A 20,808-nucleotide genomic window follows, 5' to 3' on the forward strand; every position below is an offset into this window, starting at 1 on the left:
AAAAATCTTACGAGTTAAAGTTGTGAAACATCTCATATCCTCGATGTTCATATCCACAATTCAGTGTCCTACACAGCTCCGATAAGGTGTCCTGCTGTAATTGGTTAGCATTCAGAAATTCAGAGGTATAACTCTCTCGTGCTGGTGACATCAATTTGCTTTTGCTTGCTTAATGTACATTGTGTAGGTTTGTGAAAACATAAAAAAGGCAAGATTATTAGGGATCATAAATAGTTCTTTATTAAACAGATGTTTTCCTGCAGTAAAAAAACGAATCAAATCTGTGAAATACCCAAGCGACTGTGGTATTACCAAGCCAATCATGAAGTGTAAATTATGCAACATCAAATATCTTGTGTATGACCAGGGTGATCACCATATATTTACAGCTGGATCAGATGCACAAGCTTTCGATTGCGCACAATTCTGGTAATTATCCATGTTCATAAAATGTCCATGGTGTTCAATGCAACCTCTCTAAACCCTACCTTCCCATATCACATGTTTGATACCCTATCAGACGTTATGGTCAGGTAGCCAATGAAAATCTCTTCTTAGGGCAATCAGCCTCAACTCAAAATAAACTGAGCTGATAAAAATCCAGCCATGCACCCTTCACTGGTTTCTGATTTGCCTCTCAATAGAGGGCAGCATTGCCAAATGGACAAAAAAATCCACAATCCCTTGAAAACATTATTTGGCCACATGATGTAAATTTGATCCATCGTTAAGGTCTATCTCCAACACTCACTTTTGGAATTGTTATAATGGCAGTGGTGGTGCAGTGATTCGTACACTGTGTGTACAGTGTGACCCTTTCGAGTTAGAGGAAACTGACTGCAACCCTGGTTGTCATATTTGTGTTTGACCCAGGTAAAATACTTTTGGAAGCCCATAGGGTGGGGGGGGCATGTACATGTGCCCATGTTGTACATGCATACTGGACCACAATATAAATTATTATCATGATGTACAGGAGTCTTAGCAAGGGAAAATCTTTATCCCCGAGCATTAAGTATCCGCTAGCGATAAAGGTCACGACGAGCGGTGTGGGTGATGGTTCCTTTAGCTCATTTAAAAGAGATGAAACTATTTTGGTGTGAATTATTTGGAATATATCTCTTCAGAATAGATATACACAACCAGTGAGCTCTCTAAGCTGGTTCAATGAATGTCACAGTATTCAGTTGCTGGTGCACGTGTTGTTTTGTGGTTAAGATGTTGTGGGTTCAGAAGGCTGGTCTGATGCTCCCACAGGGGTCGCTTCTGCCTCTGTTTCAAGCTGAAAAGCAAACACACAAACGATTAACACCAGTGACGTCGATTGATGAATACATCTCATGCAATTGAATGACAGTACTTGAAGGTCAGTGTTGCTACCTGTCCAGAGACATAACGACAGAACACAAACCAGGACACTGTTTACAGTAAACTCTGACATAACACCAGGCACCAACACAAACCAGGACATAACCAGCAAGCCCTGACACAAGCCACGAATATTTTTTTCACCCAACTAATGACCAGACCCAGGTAACTCTTGCAAATTAGACTATCCTGGTCTCTTGGGTTTTCACCTGGTTAAACAAAATAAACTTTAAACTAACCCAATATGCAGCTTTGAAAATAATTCTTAGTACAAACCTCATGCTGACCTGAGATACAAACCAGAAAACAGACCAGGACACTGGCAGAACATAATCCCAGGGCACAACACTGACCTTAATTCAGCAAACAATGAAAGAATACGTGATGCATCCAAGGGCGTATGCCTAAGGTTTTAAGGCAAGATCAAGAGGCCATCATAATGAATGCTGCCAATGCCACCACACCTCACAATCACCACTTTCGTTCTGCCAAATCGCTCAGCTTCTGCAAAATGTATACCCTGCCCACAAGGGCCTTTCTAAAAATATCGTACCATTTGGCTTTAGAGCCTTCCCTTGGTCACCAGCATCTAGGAAACCACTCCAATGCTCGGTAAATTCCCTTCCTCCATCCTGTACATGTGCTCTACCCATGACCGCAACCTGTTCTTCTTCATAATTGCATCTTCAATGCTTTGTGTTTCCATGTTCTATTATGAACAGATACATTGTTGCCTATTCAATGACTAAAACCCTCAGCATAAACCAAAAATAGTCATTGATCAACCTTGGACAAAGGCTATATGCAAGTTCAAAACATAACCCAAAATAAGGGTGTTGGAGTAATGTGTGTCTATAACCCTGAGTATGTTGCGTACTTTGAGACCATGGGTTTTGATCACTGTGTTACGAGTTCTTGGGTTCCAATTGCTTTTTTTGTTTTGAGTTGACGACTTTGGTGTTCCTGTGTTATGGTATGTAATGTTGGTTCTGGGGGCTGTGTGTTGTAGGTTCCAGATTCAACATGTGGAATACCTTGCTGCCTTTTCGCCGCAGTACAATGCCATCTGCCAACAATGCTTTCCCAGTTTCCTCAAATAGATTCTCTTCAGGGTGATCCCCAGATGCCTGAAGATCCTCATAGCGCTGCACAAACCTACATCAAATCATCACGATCACCGCACATCAACAACCACACTTCTCCACGAACGAGGGCATAGACCTGTGATGCACCCACACAACCACACCAGAACCATATTTGAACAGCCACGAATTGCCACAATGATCAACCATTTGTCAATCCACTGCTGGATGAAGGCCTCCCAACATCGCGTCAGCAGTGGAGGTGATTTGACCACACTTCAAACAGCCATAGAAAATATACATTGGCAGTATCTCACCACAAGCACAATACAATTTAACATCAACGTACACCTTACTGATACACTGCCCACTTCAGCTGCAACATATGATGCTGATATCGGTGCAGTGCTACAACAAAGCATGAACGTTAACTTTACTTTTAAGTATTACCAAATTTCATGGCAATAAAATAGAATATTACCTCAATACGTTGCATATCGCCAACACAAACATCCATACCCCAACAGTCATATCATGCACACCTATCCCTTAATATGCATCATACAAAAATAATGCACACCAAACTACTGTGTAACAATGCAAAGCCAACACACAATGCTGCAACAATTCTGCAATGCAATCACACAAGCACATGACAATCAGTAATCTTCCAATATTAAGAGGCCACTGGAGCTAGGCAATTTTGAATCTAGATTGAAAACTCTTTCCTTTAGAACTGCTTTTTGCAGTTGGCTACGTACGTGCGAAAAAAGTTCAACATATATACATACATACATACGTATCATCTGTGGTCACATGAATAGCACACCTCACCTCTGTGAGAGCGACACAAAGTTGGGTCTGGTGAGGTCGTACCGGCCCGCAGTGTATGTCTGGAAAAATCGCCTGCATACGTAAACACGTAACATAAACATGCACGCACATGGGTCAATACATGCACAACACTACGTGCAAGAAAAATGTGACATCCAGACCAGCACATATGAACACACGATCACACATTCACATGTGGACTCTCACATACAGGCGTATGACTGTACAACAGTCTATGATGGAGTTTCCAGACAAAAGATTAACAAATCAGTCTCCAATGGGGGTGTTCAGCAATAGATTGCCAAGCCAGTTCCACGACAGGAACCATCGACAACACCGCACACCAGTCTCCGCTGAGATCTCTATACAAAGAACACCGATGAGGTGGCCTCTCGTGACGTCCTTGGCCAAAAGTCTGGCAGTCACAATCTTTATTTAGGCTGGATGCATCCGATGAGCTACGAAGCTCATAGCTCTATAATCTTTTTTCACGGATGCATTTAAGCAACAGACTTGACAAGATCATTGTGCAAAGGCGCCTCTAGGAGATCCGACTAATCAAATGGAATCTCAATATTCGTCCCAGAGGGGCGAGGGCGGGCGGACGTACGCGCGAACGGTGTCCTCGGCGTAAACGATGGGGCGCACGGGGTCCGGCTCGGGGCGCAGCTGTTCACGGTGCGCGACTTTGCGCTGCGAGCGCGTGGGCAGCAGTGGCGTCCACGTGCCCTGGTACTTGGGCTCGCGCTTCGGCGGGAAGGCAGCGTAGATGTCGTACCACAGTGGCCTGTCCGCCTCCTTGACCACCTGGGCACGCATTAGGTCGCGCACCCTGCGTTGCACACAGAAAGACTTCAACTTTTTTTGTGTTTTGTTTTAACTTTGCCAAGGAAGGCGTGTAGCTCTTCATCAGAAGCGACCTGGCCACAAACGATAGCTCAAGTGGCTTATCACGTGGGCATTTATTGCGGGCCAAACACTCTATAGACGCACGTTTCTAAATGTGGAGGAAATAACGGGAGGACCCGGAGAAAGATCCACACGACCACGGGGAGAACATGCAAAACTTCAAATATACGGGGCGTCAGGGTCGGGATGCAACCCACAAACTCCTGCATACCAGGCGAGGTGGTTAACATCTCGCCAACGCGGCACCTCAATGTGTTGCTCTGTTTCATTACTTACGTACGTTCAAAAAACTGGCAATAATTTAACGTAGGAAACCAATTTAATATATCCTCCGTTATCGACAATACATTAACTTAATTCATGTCCTTACACACATACACACAGGCACAACAACCGCCGTTCATCACGGAGCTTGTACCATGCTAGGTGCGTACTTCTCTGGCTCTTCCGGCAAAGTCACGTAGGTATACCTATGGATTCATGCAGTCACGAAAGCTTCCAATCTAGAATGCTAGGTGCACTTTGAGGCCACGTGAAATGTCGAAGGCTCCCTGGAAGGTCACGGAACAGACCTCGCTGCCATGGGTTGACTGAGATGACCCGACCTGTTTCCTACTGTGCTTTAGCCACCCGGCGCTCCGCTCGTTGTTGTGAGCGTCGCTCGTTGTTGTGAGCGTCGCTCCTCCGCCCTCCGTTGTTGTTGCTGGGAGGGCGACTACCTCCAACTGGCCAGAAGCGGCGTCCTTCACGAGCCTCCTCCACAGAGGCCGATCTCGACACCGCCGGTACCGGTCGTCGGCAAGTCCCATCAGCTCTCTCCACGTCCTCCTGTACCACATCACTCCATCTATTCTCTAGTTAGTCCCGAGCCCGTTTAGCCCCCCCCCTCTATCCAGCCAAACAGAAGCTGCTTGGGCATGCGGGCTGCATGACCTATCTCAAGGATCCGTGAGCTCCTCACACAAATCCAGTCTATTTAAAGCCTCGCCTGAACGTTTCAAACCGGCGCAGAATATTCCTTTGGATGATTCCACGTTTGCCAAGCGTAGGTACGGGGACCAGGGCATAACTTTGTCCCGAGAAAGAGGAAGCTTCCGTGTGCTTCGCCGGACCACAGGCGGGCGGGCGGGCGGGCAGCCAACCTCCGAACGAATTCGAAAGGCTGGCCACATTCACAACGCTGCGCGCGCGTGAATTTCCCGACAAATCGGGCACAAGTGCGGGGTTCGCGAGAGAGGCGTCTTCATCTCTCCGGCGCGCCTATCGCAATCGCGAGGAGAACCGTTCTTGCTTTCGAGCGGCGAACGACGCCCGCCGAGCGAGGACGCGCTCACCGCTGCGCCACCGCTCCCACGTGTTTGGGGAGGAGGGGAGAGGAGGAGGGGGGGGTCACGTGACCCGGTGACCCTGAACGCCGCGGCCTAAGGCAGGAGGAGGCGGCGGCGGCGGCAGTGGTCGGTCGCGCTCACAGAACCCGCGACGAGCGGTGGCGGCAGCAGCAGCAGCCGCGGCGGCTAAGAGCGGCGCGACCACGACGACGGCGGCGCCGCGGGAGCGCGACAACCGCGAGCAGAGGAGGAGGAGAGGAGGAGGAGAGGTGGGGGCGCACCGCGAGAAGATGGTGCCGTGACGCTCGATGCGAGTCAGCCCCGCCATGATGTAGTGAGGATGGTGGCAGTTGAGGGGGGGTGGGTGATGTCACCCCCTAGCCCCCCACCGTTGACGTGACGTCATCCATCGAGTTAATGTTACCGGTGTAGTGACGTCATGTCGTTATTTGGGACCGTACAGTAATGGTTTAAAACGTAAGCTTTCGCGATCAATATCCGTAATAAAGGTGTTCTTTTTTTTGGGGTGGAGGGGGAGGGGAGAGGCGCAGTTGGTGGAGGTTAGATCGCGTAAATATAAATGTGTCGTTAACCCGCCACCACCCGACACAGCCAATGAGTAAGGTTTGTGAGGTAAACATTACGTGCCAATTCGTTACGACTTCAGCACACCGGCGTGTTGGAGAGTAAAACGCACAACATTTACAATTTGAGAGTACCGTGATGTTTTGGTTGGTGATTACAACAACCAGCTTCATCAAAAAAGCGATTTTGCCCGATGATGCTGGTTGTAATACTTTGACATTTATTGTTTGGAGTGTTTTTTTTAATAATTATTTTTTGATTTACTGAAGGGTGTATTTGTTACATATTAGCGCCTACTAGGAAACAATACGCACATATATATAAAACTTAATCCGGATGTGATTCTTATCAGGCCTCATGGTGTTAAACTGTGCGGTCTGCAGCTATTATTCGCTGTGGCAATGCGCGCTATAAAGATGGGCTATTGCCCGAAACGTCGCCTATATTATATTTACGTTCCGTTTTAAGGCTCGCGTTATGAACGAACGTGTTGTGTTGTTTTGTAATTTGTGATTTGTTGCACCACTGCCAAACGCACGATCACCAGACGTGTCGTTGGTAATTTCGCGCCTCCGATTAGCACGGTTTTTGCTACGTACGGTGCGAAAGAAGTTCCACATACAGTGCCCTGCAATATGTTCATGTAACGGGTGAAAAGCACCGGTCAAGCAGCTTGCTGTTGTTCGTGTGGTGGTGGTGGTTGTTGTTGTTGTCGATGGTTGAGATATATAGAAATATAGCAACGCAGCTGGGTGGCACTTTGTATGTATCTATTTAAAACTTATTTCGCACCGTAAGTAGCCAACAGCGCGAATCTTAATCGATCTTAATCGGCTCAAGGCTCCCACAAATGACGGCGACGAGACGTTAACTACCTTTGCCCGCAATGCGGGAAGGGTGTGGGTTCGATCCCGACTCTGAGGCCTTTATATTATGATTTTGCGGTGCCTCTCTCACGTCGATTTTTTTTCTCCAAGTCCTCCGGTTTTTTCCCCTCCACATTTAGCATCAGCATCACGCGTTTAGAGTTGATTTGAAGCTTTCGTGACTGCAGGAATCCCACACTCTACGTGACTTTACCGAAAAAAACAATCACTTCGTTGAGCGATCATTTGTGGCCAGGTCGCTTCTGAAAAAATAGATACAGTATATAGCTCAGTGGACTTTACCTGGTCAAGTAAAAAATATAATTTAGTTTACAATACCGAGCCTTGTGTGTGGGCCATCCACATTCTGAATCACTCCCTTCTCATCTATACAGGACAGAATATCTACATTTCTATATGTGATTCAGCTCAAGACGCCCATAAACCCCGATGCCTCTGTGGCCATCCCCACTGTGAAAACAGGTGCCGTTCCGTGCACCAGCGTCGAGGTTTTTATGTCGCCTTTTCCTAATCTTTGGTCACGTTTTTCCATTCCCCTTTCCATCCTATTCCCATTCTTTGTCTTCTCTCTTTAATTTCCAGTTCCTGGTTAATTTTCCATACATATCGTTGACTCTGCTGGTGCCTTTACCGTGCGTACCACGGATACAAGATTGCTAGTTCAACCCAATAATAGTCACGTTGCTGCTGTGATTGAGACGTTCTAGTCGTGCGATTGTAGTCGAGTTGTCGCGGCTGTGTTGCTCAATATATTCTTTAGTCGTTCTTGAAAAATGCTCAATGTTTGCATGTAATCGTGACCCTGAATCACGAAAACGATCCTGTAGTTTAAAAATCCACTGCTGGATGAAGGCCTCCCCATCCCTCGCACTGAAACGATTCACATAGCACCTGCACACAAGCCTTTCATTACTCCATCTCTGCGATTGACGTAGTTTTGGGCACGGTCCCTCCTTTGCCACTAAGTAGTTATTTTCACCCACTGGCCATTTATCCCTTCTGGCAGCAACATGTTACGCCCAAGCCCACATATTTTACTTAAGTCAAGATTAAGTCTTTAACCTGCGTGTTCTTGAATTCACGTGTTCCTCTTTCTACAATCCCAAGAATGCACAGCTCCATGCTTGGCACACTTTTGAGCTTTTGCTCCACATTATTCGTCAGTGTTCATGTTTACGATCCATGCCATATCAGGCAGTATGCCTTGCTTAAAACAAGTAATTCAGATACAGTAAAACCTTGGATTGCGAGCATAATTCGTTCCGGAAACGTGTTTGTAATCCAAAGCACTCGTATATCAGTTGTGATCACGTGACGCTCGGCAGTACAAAGCGTCTATACGTACTACTACTCGTATTGCAAGACCTCGCTCGTTTATCAAATTAATATTCATGTTAAAATTTTGCTCGTCTTGCAAAACACTCGCAGACCAAGTTACTCGCAATCCAAGGTTTTACTGTATTAGTATGTTCCTAAATATCAAGTTTAGCTTTTCAAATTCACTCCAATCTGCTGTCGTTCACCTCTTAATTTGATCCCAATCCACTTTCGGTATTTGCTCTAGGTACTCATTTGTTGTTTTCCAGTTGTGCCTTTACACAGTTATCTCCCAAATGTTTAGCAAACTTGTACATGTTATTTAAGAATATAACATCGTCTAATTTATTATTTTTGTAAAATCCGTGCACTCGTAGGTTATGATTAAGAGTGTTGCATATCTGACCACATATCGGCCCTGACCAATTAAGCGCCCCCACCCAGTGCAGAATTTTTGCACGGTCTGTCATGTTCTTGAAATGTTTACAAATCTGACTTTTTCACATACATGGTATTCTTAATCTCTCCTACATCCACTTATAAGGTAAAGCATCTTCCTATGTTTAAAGTAGTTTGTGCTTTACTTTTCTCCAGGAATATTTTTGTATGCCTATTTGTGCATGACGTAAAAACATTTTCAGCGTAATTTTCTATACTTGCATATTCAACATTTTTCCACGGTAAAACCTCAGATAGTCGGATTTTGCATTTAGCTGGAATAGGTGGTCAATGAAAAAAATAAACTAATAAAAATGTAAAGAAAATAATATAACTGAATCATTTACATTAAATATGCAGTGACATTATTTTCAACCTGCACGAGTCTATTTCAAACATACACTATATCACTAGGTCTCGTTGACTAGACTAAAATATATTTATAACATGGTCTATAAATTTTGATTTAAAGCTTTCGTGACTGCCGTAATTCATATTCTTAGCTCTTTCGGTAAAGTCACGTTGAAGGGAAGCAATAAAATAATAAAATATATATAAAACAATAAAAATTCTCACGACGTTTCGACCATAACACAAACGGTCGTCATCAGGTGTGAAAAAACCAACGGCAAGAAACATTTGAAAGAAGTGTCGGTTCGCATTAATTAATTTATTTTTAAACGGCGTATTTATTTATAAAAAATGTCAGCGCCACGCGCAGCGATTTGGCAGTTTATTTAGAAGGACTAGTCCATCTATGTTCTGAAAAGTGGGGGGAGACGAAAAATTAATGTATGCTGTCTGAAAGCCACCGTAAGCGTGAACAATCAATTAAGACCTGAAATGGTTTATCAAATCCTTCCAATGATTGCTAAGCCAGAATCCATCTTCTCGGTTGAAATTGTCTCTGTGCTTGTATATGTGGATAGCCTCATGAACGAATCTCTCATGGTAGCCAGATGGCTTACAAAGAACCTCTGTCTTGGAAAAGTCAATGTCATGTGAGCCTACTGAATTATAACAATGATCTGCCACGGCCGAGGTGTTGGTCCTACCGTGTTTAAGGTCTGCTTTGTGTTCACGAATGTGGTCCGAGACATGGCGTTTGGTTTCTCCAATGTAACTACTACCACAGAGGCAACTTAGTTTGTAGACACCAGGGTACTGTATGTTCGGAATCACATCTTTTACAGACGGAACCAGATCACGGATTTTATGTAATGTGTTGAAACGGACCTGGATCTTGTGCTTATTCAAGATTTTGGAGATCTTTTTTGTGATCCCCGCAATGTAGAGTAAAGTGATGGTTTTGAAAGGCTCCTCAAGAGGGTCCTTCTTCATGGTTTGAGTGATAGCTTTGCGGATTGTATAGTCGGAGTAACCATTAGCCTTAAGAGCTTGGTGTACGTGCTTGAGTTCACTGCATATGTGTTCCTGGTCAGATATGCATTGGGCTCTATGGTACAGTCTTGATGAGATAATTCTTCTGTGATGGATGGTGGTGGGAATCCGGTTTCAGATAAGCATCCGTATAGGTAGCTTTCCTGTAGACAGAGTGGCTCATTGAACCATCAGGTCTCTTTTTTATTAGGACATCCAAAAAAGGTAGCTTGCCATCTTTTTCGACTTCCATGGTAAATCTGATGGCTGGGTGTATGGAATTGATGTGGTCGAAGAATTGGTCTAGAGCAGGCCGGCCATGTCGCCAGATGACAAACGTGTCATCCACGTACCTCTTCCATAAGGTTGGGCGCAGAGTGGCAGTCTGGATGGCGTCAGTCTCAAATTTCTCCATGAAAATGTTAGAGAAATTTGAGACTGACGCCATCCACACTGCGACTCTGCGCCCAACCTTATGGACGAGGTACGTGGATGACACTTTTGTCATCTGGCCACATGGCTGGCCTGCCCTAGACCAATTCTTCGACCGCATCAATTCCATACACCCAGCCATCAGATTTACCATGGAAGTCGAAAAAGATGGCAAGCTACCTTTTTTGGATGTCCTAATAAAAAAGAGACCTGATGGTTAAATGAGCCACTCTGTCTACAGGAAATCTACCCATACGGATGCTTATCTGAAACCGGATTCCCACCACCATCCATCACAGAAGAATTCTCTCATCAAGACTCTGTACCATAGAGCCCAATGCATATCCGACCAGGAACACATAGGCAGTGAACTCAAGCACGTACACCAAGTTCTTAAGGCTAATGGTTACTCCGACTATACAATCCGCAAAGCTATCACTCAAACCATGAAGAAGGACCCTCTTGAGGAGCCTTTCAAAACCATCACTTTACCCTACATTGCAGGGATCACAAAAAAAGATTTCCAAAATCTTGAATAAACACAAGATCCAGGTCCGTTTCAACACATTACATAAAATCCGTGATCTGGTTCCGTCTGTAAAAGATGTGATTCCGGAGATACAATACCCCGGTGTCTACAAACTAAGTTGCCTCTGTGGTAGTAGTTACATTGGAGAAACCAAACGCCATGTCTCGGACCGCATTCGTGAACACAAAGCAGACCTTAAACACGGTAGGACCAACACCTCGGCCGTGGCAGATCATTGTTATAATTCAGTAGGCTCACATGACATTGACTTTTCCAAGACAGAGGTTCTTTGTAAGCCATCTGGCTACCATGAGAGATTCGTTCATGAGGCTATCCACATATACAAGCACAGAGACAATTTCAACCGAGAAGATGGATTCTGGCTTAGCAATCATTGGAAGGATTTGATAAACCATTTCAGGTCTTAATTGATTGTTCACGCTTACGGTGGCTTTCAGACAGCATACATTAATTTTTCGTCTCCCCCCTCCTCTTTTCAGAACATAGATGGACTAGTCCTTCTAAATAAACTGCCAAATCGCTGCACGTGGCACTGACGTTTTTTTATAAATACGCCGTTTAAAAATAAATAAGTTAATGCGAACCGACACTTCTTTCAAATGTTTCTTGCCGTTGGTTTTTTCACACCTGATGACGACCGTTTGTGTTATGGTCGAAACGTCGTGAGAATTTTTATTGTTTTATGTATTATTTTATTGTTTCCCTTCAACGTGACTTTACCGAAAGAGCTAAGAATATAACATGGTCTATAGTTGACTCGACCAGGAAGGAATCTCGATTTAAAGCTTTCGTGACTGCAAGGATTCATCTTCTTTGGTTCTTTCGGTAAAGTCACATAGAATGAGAATAAAATAATAAGATAAAACAATAAAATTATCATGACGTTTCGGCCACAACACAAGTGGCCTTCTTCAGGTGAAAGGAACAAACCTGTCGGGACGACAGGGCTAGAATGAACGCTGCTAAGATTCGCAGCGTCTTTTAAGCTGGTTGAGAGAAGTGAGGCACCTTGACAAAGGGGTTTACATATCAAACAGGAGAATTTAGCATTGAAACAGTTGAGGGATTAGCTTGTGACTGGTCACAGAAATAGCTATGTTAAAGTCAAAGCCTACACATCCACAGAGGCACCTCGTACATGGACGCCAAACGGGCTGCAACAACTCAACTATCATACAGTAAACCGATGTAAAAAAACACACCTAAGTCTAAATTACATCAATATAATAAATGTACTCAATATATTCTTCAATAAGCAGAGCTATTAACAGCAACTGGGTATACACTACACGGTTTACTGTATAATAGTTGAGTTGTTGCAGCCCCTTTGGCGTCCATTTACGAGGTCCCTCTGTGGATGTGTAGGCTTTGACTTTAACAAAGCTATTTCTGTGACCAGTCACAAGCTAATCCCTCAACTGTTTCAATGCTAAATTTTGCTATTTGATATGTAAACCCCTTTGTCAAGGTGCCTCACTTCTCTCAACCAGCTTAAGACGCTGCGAATCTTAGCAGCGTTCATTGTAGCTCTGTCGTCCCGACAGGTTTGTTCATTTCACCTGAAGAAGGCCACTTGTATTGTGGCCGAAACGCCGTGAGAATTTTATTGTTTTATCTTATTATTTTATTCTCATTCTACGTGACTTTACCGAAAGAACCAAAGAAGAACAGGAAGGAATCGGCAACTTGCGGCTTTGGAGCCGCATGCAGCTCTTTCAGGACTGTTTTCGTGATGCAATGTATGTATTTCACATGCATTGCGGCTCTTGAAATATTGAGTTTTGTAACGAATTAAAAAAAAAACATGGCTCGTTATTGTTTTCCAACCCCTAGACGAAACCATGTTATATAGTGTACGTCAAAAATATGGATAAATAGTATTTAAAGTGTATTACATCTAACTAGATTCGACGCTTTCGTGACTTGCAGGAATTAATCTTTGGTTCTTTCGGTAAAGTCATGTAGAAAGAAAATAAATAGAATACGTTTCGATTGGAATACAAGCAACCATCATCAGGTACAAATTAATGATAAAACAAAACCCCACCTGGTTGATTACGTTCTTCCAAAGATTGCTAAATTTGAGAAAGAGACAAAACATAGACACGGAGACACACAGACACACAGAGGGAGACTCACACACAGACACACATAGGCACACAGAAAGATAACGTCTGTGTCGAGGCCTTAAATCGAGAGAGGGGTGTGACAGAGGGGGAGTTGTGTGGAATTCCTGCCCATAGGGGATGGACGAGCTGGACAGTGTTTATTTGTATTACATTTCCCTATTTCAGTGGTGGGGGTTACTCGGAGGGGTAGTGGAGGAACCAATTGACGGAGTTAAGTACAGTATTGTACTTTGCAATGCACTTAATGATAGAGGTAGTGGAGAGGGGAGGGGTTATCGGGGTTGGTGTATGAATGGTGGGAGATGATGGGGACCAACGTACCGAACCGACCGACAGAAAACGATACACGGGACACATACAGCCAGTACTTTGAGTTTTTTGGTTTATCGAGTAAAATGCACACATTTAACATATAGTGAGGAAAAAAAGTATTTGATCCCCTGCTGATTTTGTACGTTTGCCCACTGACAAAGAAATGAGCAGTCTATAATTTTAATGGTAGGTTTATTTGAACAGTGAGAGACAGAATAACAACAAAAATCCAGAAAAACGCATGTCAAAAATGTTATAAATTGATTTGCATTTTAATGAGGGAAATAAGTATTTGACCCCCTATCAATCAGAAAGATGTCTGGCTCCCAGATGTCTTTTATACAGGTAACGAGCTGATATTAGGAGCACACTTAAAGGGAGTGCTCCTAATCTCAGCTTGTTACCTGTATAAAAGACACCTACCCACAGAAGCAATCAATCAGATTGCAAACTCTCCACCATGGCCAAGACCAAAGAGCTCTCCAAGGATGTCAGGGACAAGATTGTAGACCTACACAAGGCTGGAATGGGCTACAAGACCATTGCCAAGCAGCTTGGTGAGAAGGTGACAACAGTTGGTGCGATTATTCGCAAATGGAAGAAACACAAAAGAACTGTCAATCTCCCTCGGCCTGGGGCTCCATGCAAGATCTCACCTCGTGGAGTTGCAATGATCATGAGAACGGCGAGGAATCAGCCCAGAACTACACGGGAGGATCTTGTCAATGATCTCAAGGCAGCTGGGACCATAGTCACCAAGAAAACAATTGGTAACACACTACGCCGTGAAGGACTGAAATCCTGCAGCGCCTGCAAGGTCCCCCTGCTCAAGAAAGCACATATACATGCCCGTCTGAAGTTTGCCAATGAACATCTGAATGATTCAGAGTACAACTGGGTGTAAGTGTTGTGGTCAGATGAGACCAAAATGGAGCTCTTTGGCATCAACTCAACTCGCCGTGTTTGGAGGAAGAATGCTGCCTATGACCCCAAGAACACCATCCCCACCGTTAAACATGGAGGCGGAAACATTATGCTTTGGGGGTGTATTTCTGCTAAGGGGACAGGACAACTTCACCGCATCAAAGGGACGATGGACGGGGCCATGTACCATCAAATCTTGGGTGAGAACTTCCTTCCCTCAGCCAGGGCATTGAAAATGGGTGGTGGATGGGTATTCCAGCATGACAATGACCCAAAACACACGACCAAGGCAACAAAGGAGTGGCTCAAGAAGTAGCATATTAAGGTCTTGGAGTGGCCTAGCCAATCTCCAGACCTTAATCCCATAGAAAATCTGTGGAGGGAGCTGAAGGTTCGAGTTGCCAAACGTCGGCCTCGAAACCTTAATGACTTGGAGATCTGCAAAGAGTGGGACAAAATCCCTCCTGAGATGTGTGCAAACCTGGTGGCCAACTACAAGAAACGTCTGACCTCTGTGATTGCCAACAAGGGTTTTGCCACCAAGTACTAATTCATGATTTGCAGAGGGGTCAAATACTTATTTCCCTCATTAAAATGCAAATCAATTTATAACATTTTTGACATGCGTTTTTCTGGATTTTGTTGTTATTCTGTCTCTCACTGTTCAAATAAACCTACCGTTAAAATTATAGACTGATCATTTCTTTGTCAGTGGGCAAACGTACAAAATCAGCAGGGGATCAAATGCTTTTTTCCCTCACTGTATGTACACAATATTTTATTTTTGTTACGTACGGCAGTGATATGGACGATCAATAGCGTGTTCTGTTTCAGAACACGCTATTGTGTGCGGGCGTCATGATCCAAGTTTGAAAAATAATCTGCAAGTTACTCAATTGGAATATACATAGCAATCATCACTCCCTCCTACAAGCATTTGGTAGATCCTTCTGAAAAAGTCAAGATTCAGCAAGGCTTTCCTGTGTAAACAAGCCTGATCACAATAAATAAAACCAGAGGTTTTCATTAAATTACGTGGCAAGCCGGACGTTTCAGCTAACCGAACCAGGGCCCCCCGTATTAGTCCAGCTAGTCGGAGTGTTTTTGTACCTCAGTCCCCAGCGGATCAGATACGAGATATTGTTTCATATAACATTTTGCAGGGTGCATGTGTACAGGTGTTGTGGTATAATCACGATGTCAGTTTCTCATAAATTGTGTTTAATTGTATTTTACACGTATATCTTTTGTTGTGTTTTGCAATACTTCCGGTATTAAAGATGACTTATTTGCTTAATTGCAGTTCACTCAACATAAAAAGGGCAATTAATCTTGCATCCCAAAAAAGGGTGATACGTATTTTATATATCATGTAAGACTGGAAATTCCATTGTTTCTGCCATCATATTAAACAATATTCTTATCCATAGTAAAACTATTAATCTACTTGCAACAACCCAACATGATGTCATGGAATTGCTATATTACAAATCTGGCTAAGGAGGTATCATAGCTAGTTTTATTTTATAACAAAGCCTTTTTCTTTACTCTGAACTGTTTGAATCACAAATTTGAATGGGAAAAATTGTCATATATGGAGTAAAGCATCCAGATCCTACTTCACTATACTTGATAGATGTTATACAGCAGGTTGATTTAATGATCCAGTCACTCGCTCACCGGCGGTCAGTCACCATAGTATCACTCTTGCTACGACCGTTACTGTTTTGTGGATTTCACTCAGGGATTCCTATACCCATCTTGAGGATTAAACCTACTTGCCTGTTCAACCACCATACATCCAGACTGTGTTCGACTTCCATACTATGGCTCAAACCACTTCTCTTTCTGCTTCTTCCAGTGCACTGGTCAACTTCGGAAATCCCACTCGTCCTTATAACCTTGCTAAATTCACTTCTAAAGTTAACTGTTATCTCGTATAACTTTGACAGTGCTGTCTGTTGAAGACTGCTTGACATTTTGGGTCTTTGCGCCTGTGCCAGCAACTGTTGTTTAACAACAAAAAAACCTGCGTTAAGTCTTAGAATCATTAAAACTTTACAATCCAAAATGCTTTGTTTAGACATGCTGTCAGTTACACAAAATGAAAACTACCATATTCCCTATCATTTTCTCCTCCTTATTTTAAAGCAAAAGTTGGGCATTGCATCTTATAATTCGGTAGATGTTACCAGATGTATAACTTTATTGACACCGGGTGCAAGTTTGGGGTGCGAGTTTATGGTATCAGTGAACGCTGTGTGCTAACCACCACTCCCACGTGTTCGCTCCTATATAAGTATGTGGTGCATCTATTTTCCAGAGTACTTTATCCAGAACACGCGTTACTACAATAGTCAAGGCTTACTTTAAGTTGTGATGCAAGAAAAGAAGCATGTTTAAGTGTTCATGAGACAGCTGCGATTTAAACGGTGTGACAATTTGTCCCGGTGTGCTGAATGCTTGCTCAGATGGTACGCTGGTGGCAGGGATGCACAGATACTTCTCAGCTGCCTTTGACAGCAAGGGAAAGTCAATACAACGAACGGACCACCAACGCAGAGGGTCACTTTCAGCATTATATAGAGGCTCAGAAATGTAGTGGTGGATCTCTTTCCTCACTCTGCTTGCTAATGAAGCACCGTCATCAGCGTCAGTGCCTTCTTTATGAAGTTGGTTGGCGGCCGTAATCTTTTTCAGTATTGCCCCAAGTTTGTTAGTTTTGGCTCCGGTTGCGCCAGGCACTTCTTCTTTCACAGTAGAGGTAGTCACATTAGCAGAAGCTCCTGCTGAGCTGGCACCGGATTCTAGTTTTGTAGACGTGGCAGCACTTTGTGTTGTGAAAATGTTTTCTTCCACTGCGCTGATGCATTCCATCAAATCCACGGTGACAGATGGTAAATCTGTTACAAAGTCACTCTTGAATCGAGGATCTAGAAATGAGCACACATCGAGAATCTTAACAACGTTGTCACTGGCATAGCAAGACTTGAGTTCACCAGCGATGCACGTCTTTAAGTCTCTCGCCAAGCTGGTGTCACCGTACTTTTCCCCCAATATGTCATTCAGGATGTGGTGTAATACTGGTCGCAAGGCAGAAACAGTGACATATTTTTCAGAGGCCAATGAGTCTGTGAACTCGTGCAGTGGGCCGAGCACCGCTGCCAGGTCTTCAAGTATTGCAATGTCAGTATCCATTGGATTAAGATGCAAGTTTCCTTGGTCTGCTGACAACACAGCGCGCACAGGTTGCCGCTGTTCCAGAAGTCGGGCCACCATTTCGTATATGCCCCCCCACCTGGTTGTTGTGTCTTGAATAAGGGTTTGCTGCTCCATTCCCAGCTCAGCTTGTTTCGTCGTCAATTCCCTCTTCTTCTTCCAGCTCCTATTGAAGGCACTTACCACGTTACGACATAAGTTCACTGCCGACTCCACAATCTCGATCTTCAGAGACTTGTGAACGGCCAAGTTTAGGTTTTGGCCAAAGCAGCCCAACCACTGCAATTTCATCCGCTCACTGAATGCCTTTTTCATGCTGGTAGCACTTTCTGTGATGACGCTGCTCAGTTTGAGGACATTTAGCCTCCACTCTTGCAGCATTTCTTGGAAAGCTTCTGCAATTTGCATGCCGCTGTAATCCTCGGGTATGTAGCATGTATCCAAGCAGTGTGACTCGAGCTTCCATTCACCGTCTGCTGTTACCCTGATGTAGTGCACTGTCAGACTCATGTAGGGCTCCCCTTTCCCAGTGCAGCCCACCCAGGTGTCAGTTGTGACAGAGAACCAGCAGGCAGAATCCAATGACTGCTGGACCTTGGCCTTTGTTTCATTGTAAAGTTCTGGTACTGCCTTTGTCGTGAAAAAGGTTCTGCCAGGCATGTCATACTTAGGATTCAGCTTGGAGACAAGCTGCTTAAAACCAGGCATTTCAACTGTGCAAAAAGGTTGCATGTCTTTAGCAAGGAAGTAGGACACAGCCTTATCCAAAGCTTTGGCCTCTTTTGATTCACGATTCAACTTCTTAGACCTTGTCCCTTCAATAGTCTCAGCAAATGACAGTGGAATGGATCTAGGAGTAGCAGGGGTGGAGCTTGGTGAAACAAAGGAAACACCAGCAGATGATGATGCTTCTGTATGCAGTGCTGGGTGATATTCACGCAAATGAGTCATCATGTTTGATGTGTTACCAGCCTTGTTGGATACTGCAACCAAACACGTTCGGCAAATTGGCCATCCAGTATTAATAAGGCAGCCCTTGTCATCTTTCTGGTAGCCAAAATATTCCCAGACAGCTGATTTTATTCGTTTCTCTGGCGGAAAGAGCAAAATGTCAACATCTGCTGTTGATGCCGACTCCATTTTGTGTATTGTTACTGGTGACGAAAACGATGACGGGTCACGTAAACGTTGGGCTGTCAATCACTCGATGTTAGGGTAGAAGGGGGGGGTGGGGATTTTTTGGCTTAGCGGCAGGGAAACACGGAAGCTAGAAGAGAGGGGGGCAGTAGTCCAACACAGCCCGGGATGAAGCAACCAGGGTGCAGCACCAGCCAGTGAAAGCACCAGTGAATCCCAGGGCAACCACGTGGGTCCAACGACCTGCGTCAGTGACAACAACAAAAAAACAACAATCAATGGGTATAAGACTGATATTGTTTTAGAACTACAGATATCTGGCTCGTTAACATTTATTTCGATGTAAATATTTGGTTTAAAAAAAAAGACAATGACGATATATCACAATACGCTTTGTTGTTGTTGTGACGTTCCGAGTTGACGGTGCGCTGCGTTTTCCCAGTGTTGACTTAACAATCGCCATTCGCCACTTAGTGGCGGTGCCAGGCTAGGTACACTGAGGCCACGTGAAATGTGGAAGGCTCGCTTGCTGGCACGTCGACTCGTTGCCATACATTTAAGCGCCGTTAAAAGTCGACAACACCTCCCCACTACTTTTATGACCAACGATTACCGCGATATAATTTACCACAAGATACAACAATATAAATGACCACGATAAGACAATTGTCGGGATGTTTACCCCATAACTTTGCATCTCACAGATTGTAAAAAAAATATATTTTTTTATCGTTTTCCTGCTTCTTGCATGCGTTGCCAGTACAGATGATTCAAACGTTCAATCGCTATTATTTGATCACGATCCTGCCATAATACGTGTAATCGTTACCTGTACAATATATTAACGCACACGTACACGAGAAATACTAAAAAAATATTTACAGAAAATCCCGACAATGGTGTCACAACCGGCCATGCCTCTATTACTCCGGCAAAGAAAAAAAATTACCTCCCAACGCGGCATTTAAGAATTGCTTCCGCAAAATAGCGGCATCCTCTGGCTCAGCGAGATACGGCGATTTAAAAAAAATAAAAATCTTAAATCAGCCGCGATAATCGCGATATTACGATAATTTTAAGGAGGGAGGGGGGAAACACTGGGCGATACGATTATCGTCGCATCGTATCGCCATATTGCCCAAACCCTCCAACAACACTGCCGCGTCCGCCTCTGTGTCTCGCCGCTCGTGTGGTGGACTGGATGTCAACACACGCTTGTCGCGGCGTTTGCGATGTTACTTATTGTCCCGCGTGGTTGCTTGCTCGCTCGCTCGTCCGCGGCGAATTCGCGACCGCCTCCGCTGCCGCCGCCTCGATGGAGTTCAAAAACACGCGGCCACCCCCCAAGGGCCCGCCGGGTTCCCGCGATTTCGCGTCGATTCAACTCGACCCGCGATTCTCGGCTGGTTAGAACCGATGTTTGTAAACTCGACACAGTTGACGCGTTTTTTAAATTTTTTGAACGTTGAGCTTGCTCCTTCGCGTCACGTGTCTCTGGCATGTCTGCGAGCTCACGATGGTTGCCGATCGACCGAGTTAACTTCGATGGCAAAACATTCAGTAGGATGCGAGAATCGCGATATGTAATTTTATTGGAATCGAGGGAATCGAATCGTTAGAGGTGGATGGAAGGGTGGGGCAAAGGACGAGGGGTGGGGGCCGGAAATTAATCTAGGGGGGAGTGGCAGGTCAATGGAAAGTATTTTGATAAGTTATACCAGTTATGATTTACGTGCTATTGGAGAAGGTTCATTTCCCGAAACATCGCCAATTTTTGGTGATCTTTAAGGCTGTTGACGAATCTGTTGATTTTTTTTGTAACAGTGAAGAGATTGAAGTGAAGAGGGAGCTTGAGGGGGAATGGGGGTGGGAATCAAGGTTAACGTTTATTTTTAGAATCAGAGTTTTTATTTATCTTGGAGAAATCTGATAAGCCGTGAAGCTCCTTTTCACACATGTCCAGTAAGGGCGGGTCAG

At 44.3% G+C, this 20,808-nt stretch overlaps 3 protein-coding genes across 4 annotated transcripts in view; 1 reads left to right on the forward strand and 2 right to left on the reverse strand.

The window, feature by feature from the left end:
• Positions 1-214: 214 nt before the first annotated feature.
• MRPS23 (mitochondrial ribosomal protein S23) lies at positions 215-5,920 on the reverse strand. The gene is made up of 5 exons (XM_032954876.2): positions 5,803-5,920; positions 3,895-4,116; positions 3,285-3,356; positions 2,403-2,523; positions 215-1,282 (listed from the first exon to the last, which is right to left on the reverse strand). The coding sequence occupies exons 1-5, from the start codon at positions 5,847-5,849 to the stop codon at positions 1,214-1,216; spliced, it is 531 nt and encodes a 176-aa protein (XP_032810767.2). The 5' UTR covers positions 5,850-5,920; the 3' UTR covers positions 215-1,213.
• LOC116941482 (uncharacterized) overlaps positions 5,605-20,808 on the forward strand; it is a 66,913-nt gene continuing 51,709 nt past the window's right edge. Inside the window, exon 1 of the mRNA XM_032952597.2 lies at positions 5,605-5,790. The gene's annotated coding sequence lies outside the window, so the exon portion shown is untranslated. The remainder of the gene's footprint in view (positions 5,791-20,808) is intronic.
• LOC116942562 (E3 SUMO-protein ligase ZBED1-like) lies at positions 13,600-20,221 on the reverse strand. Of its 2 annotated transcripts, none has more exons than XM_032954752.2 (2): positions 20,071-20,221; positions 13,600-19,074 (listed from the first exon to the last, which is right to left on the reverse strand). In XM_032954752.2, the coding sequence occupies exon 2, from the start codon at positions 18,832-18,834 to the stop codon at positions 16,840-16,842; it is 1,995 nt and encodes a 664-aa protein (XP_032810643.1). In that variant the 5' UTR covers positions 18,835-19,074; positions 20,071-20,221; the 3' UTR covers positions 13,600-16,839. The 2 variants fall into 2 exon arrangements, with proteins under 2 accessions (XP_032810643.1, XP_032810557.1); XM_032954666.2 differs by having other exon boundaries at positions 19,781-20,221.

The sequence above is a fragment of the Petromyzon marinus genome, chromosome 1, assembly GCF_048934315.1.
Source record: "Petromyzon marinus isolate PM22_M1 ecotype Great Lakes invasive population chromosome 1, UKy_Petmar_22M1.pri1.0, whole genome shotgun sequence".
In the NCBI taxonomy this organism is placed as follows: Eukaryota; Metazoa; Chordata; class Hyperoartia; order Petromyzontiformes; family Petromyzontidae; genus Petromyzon; species Petromyzon marinus.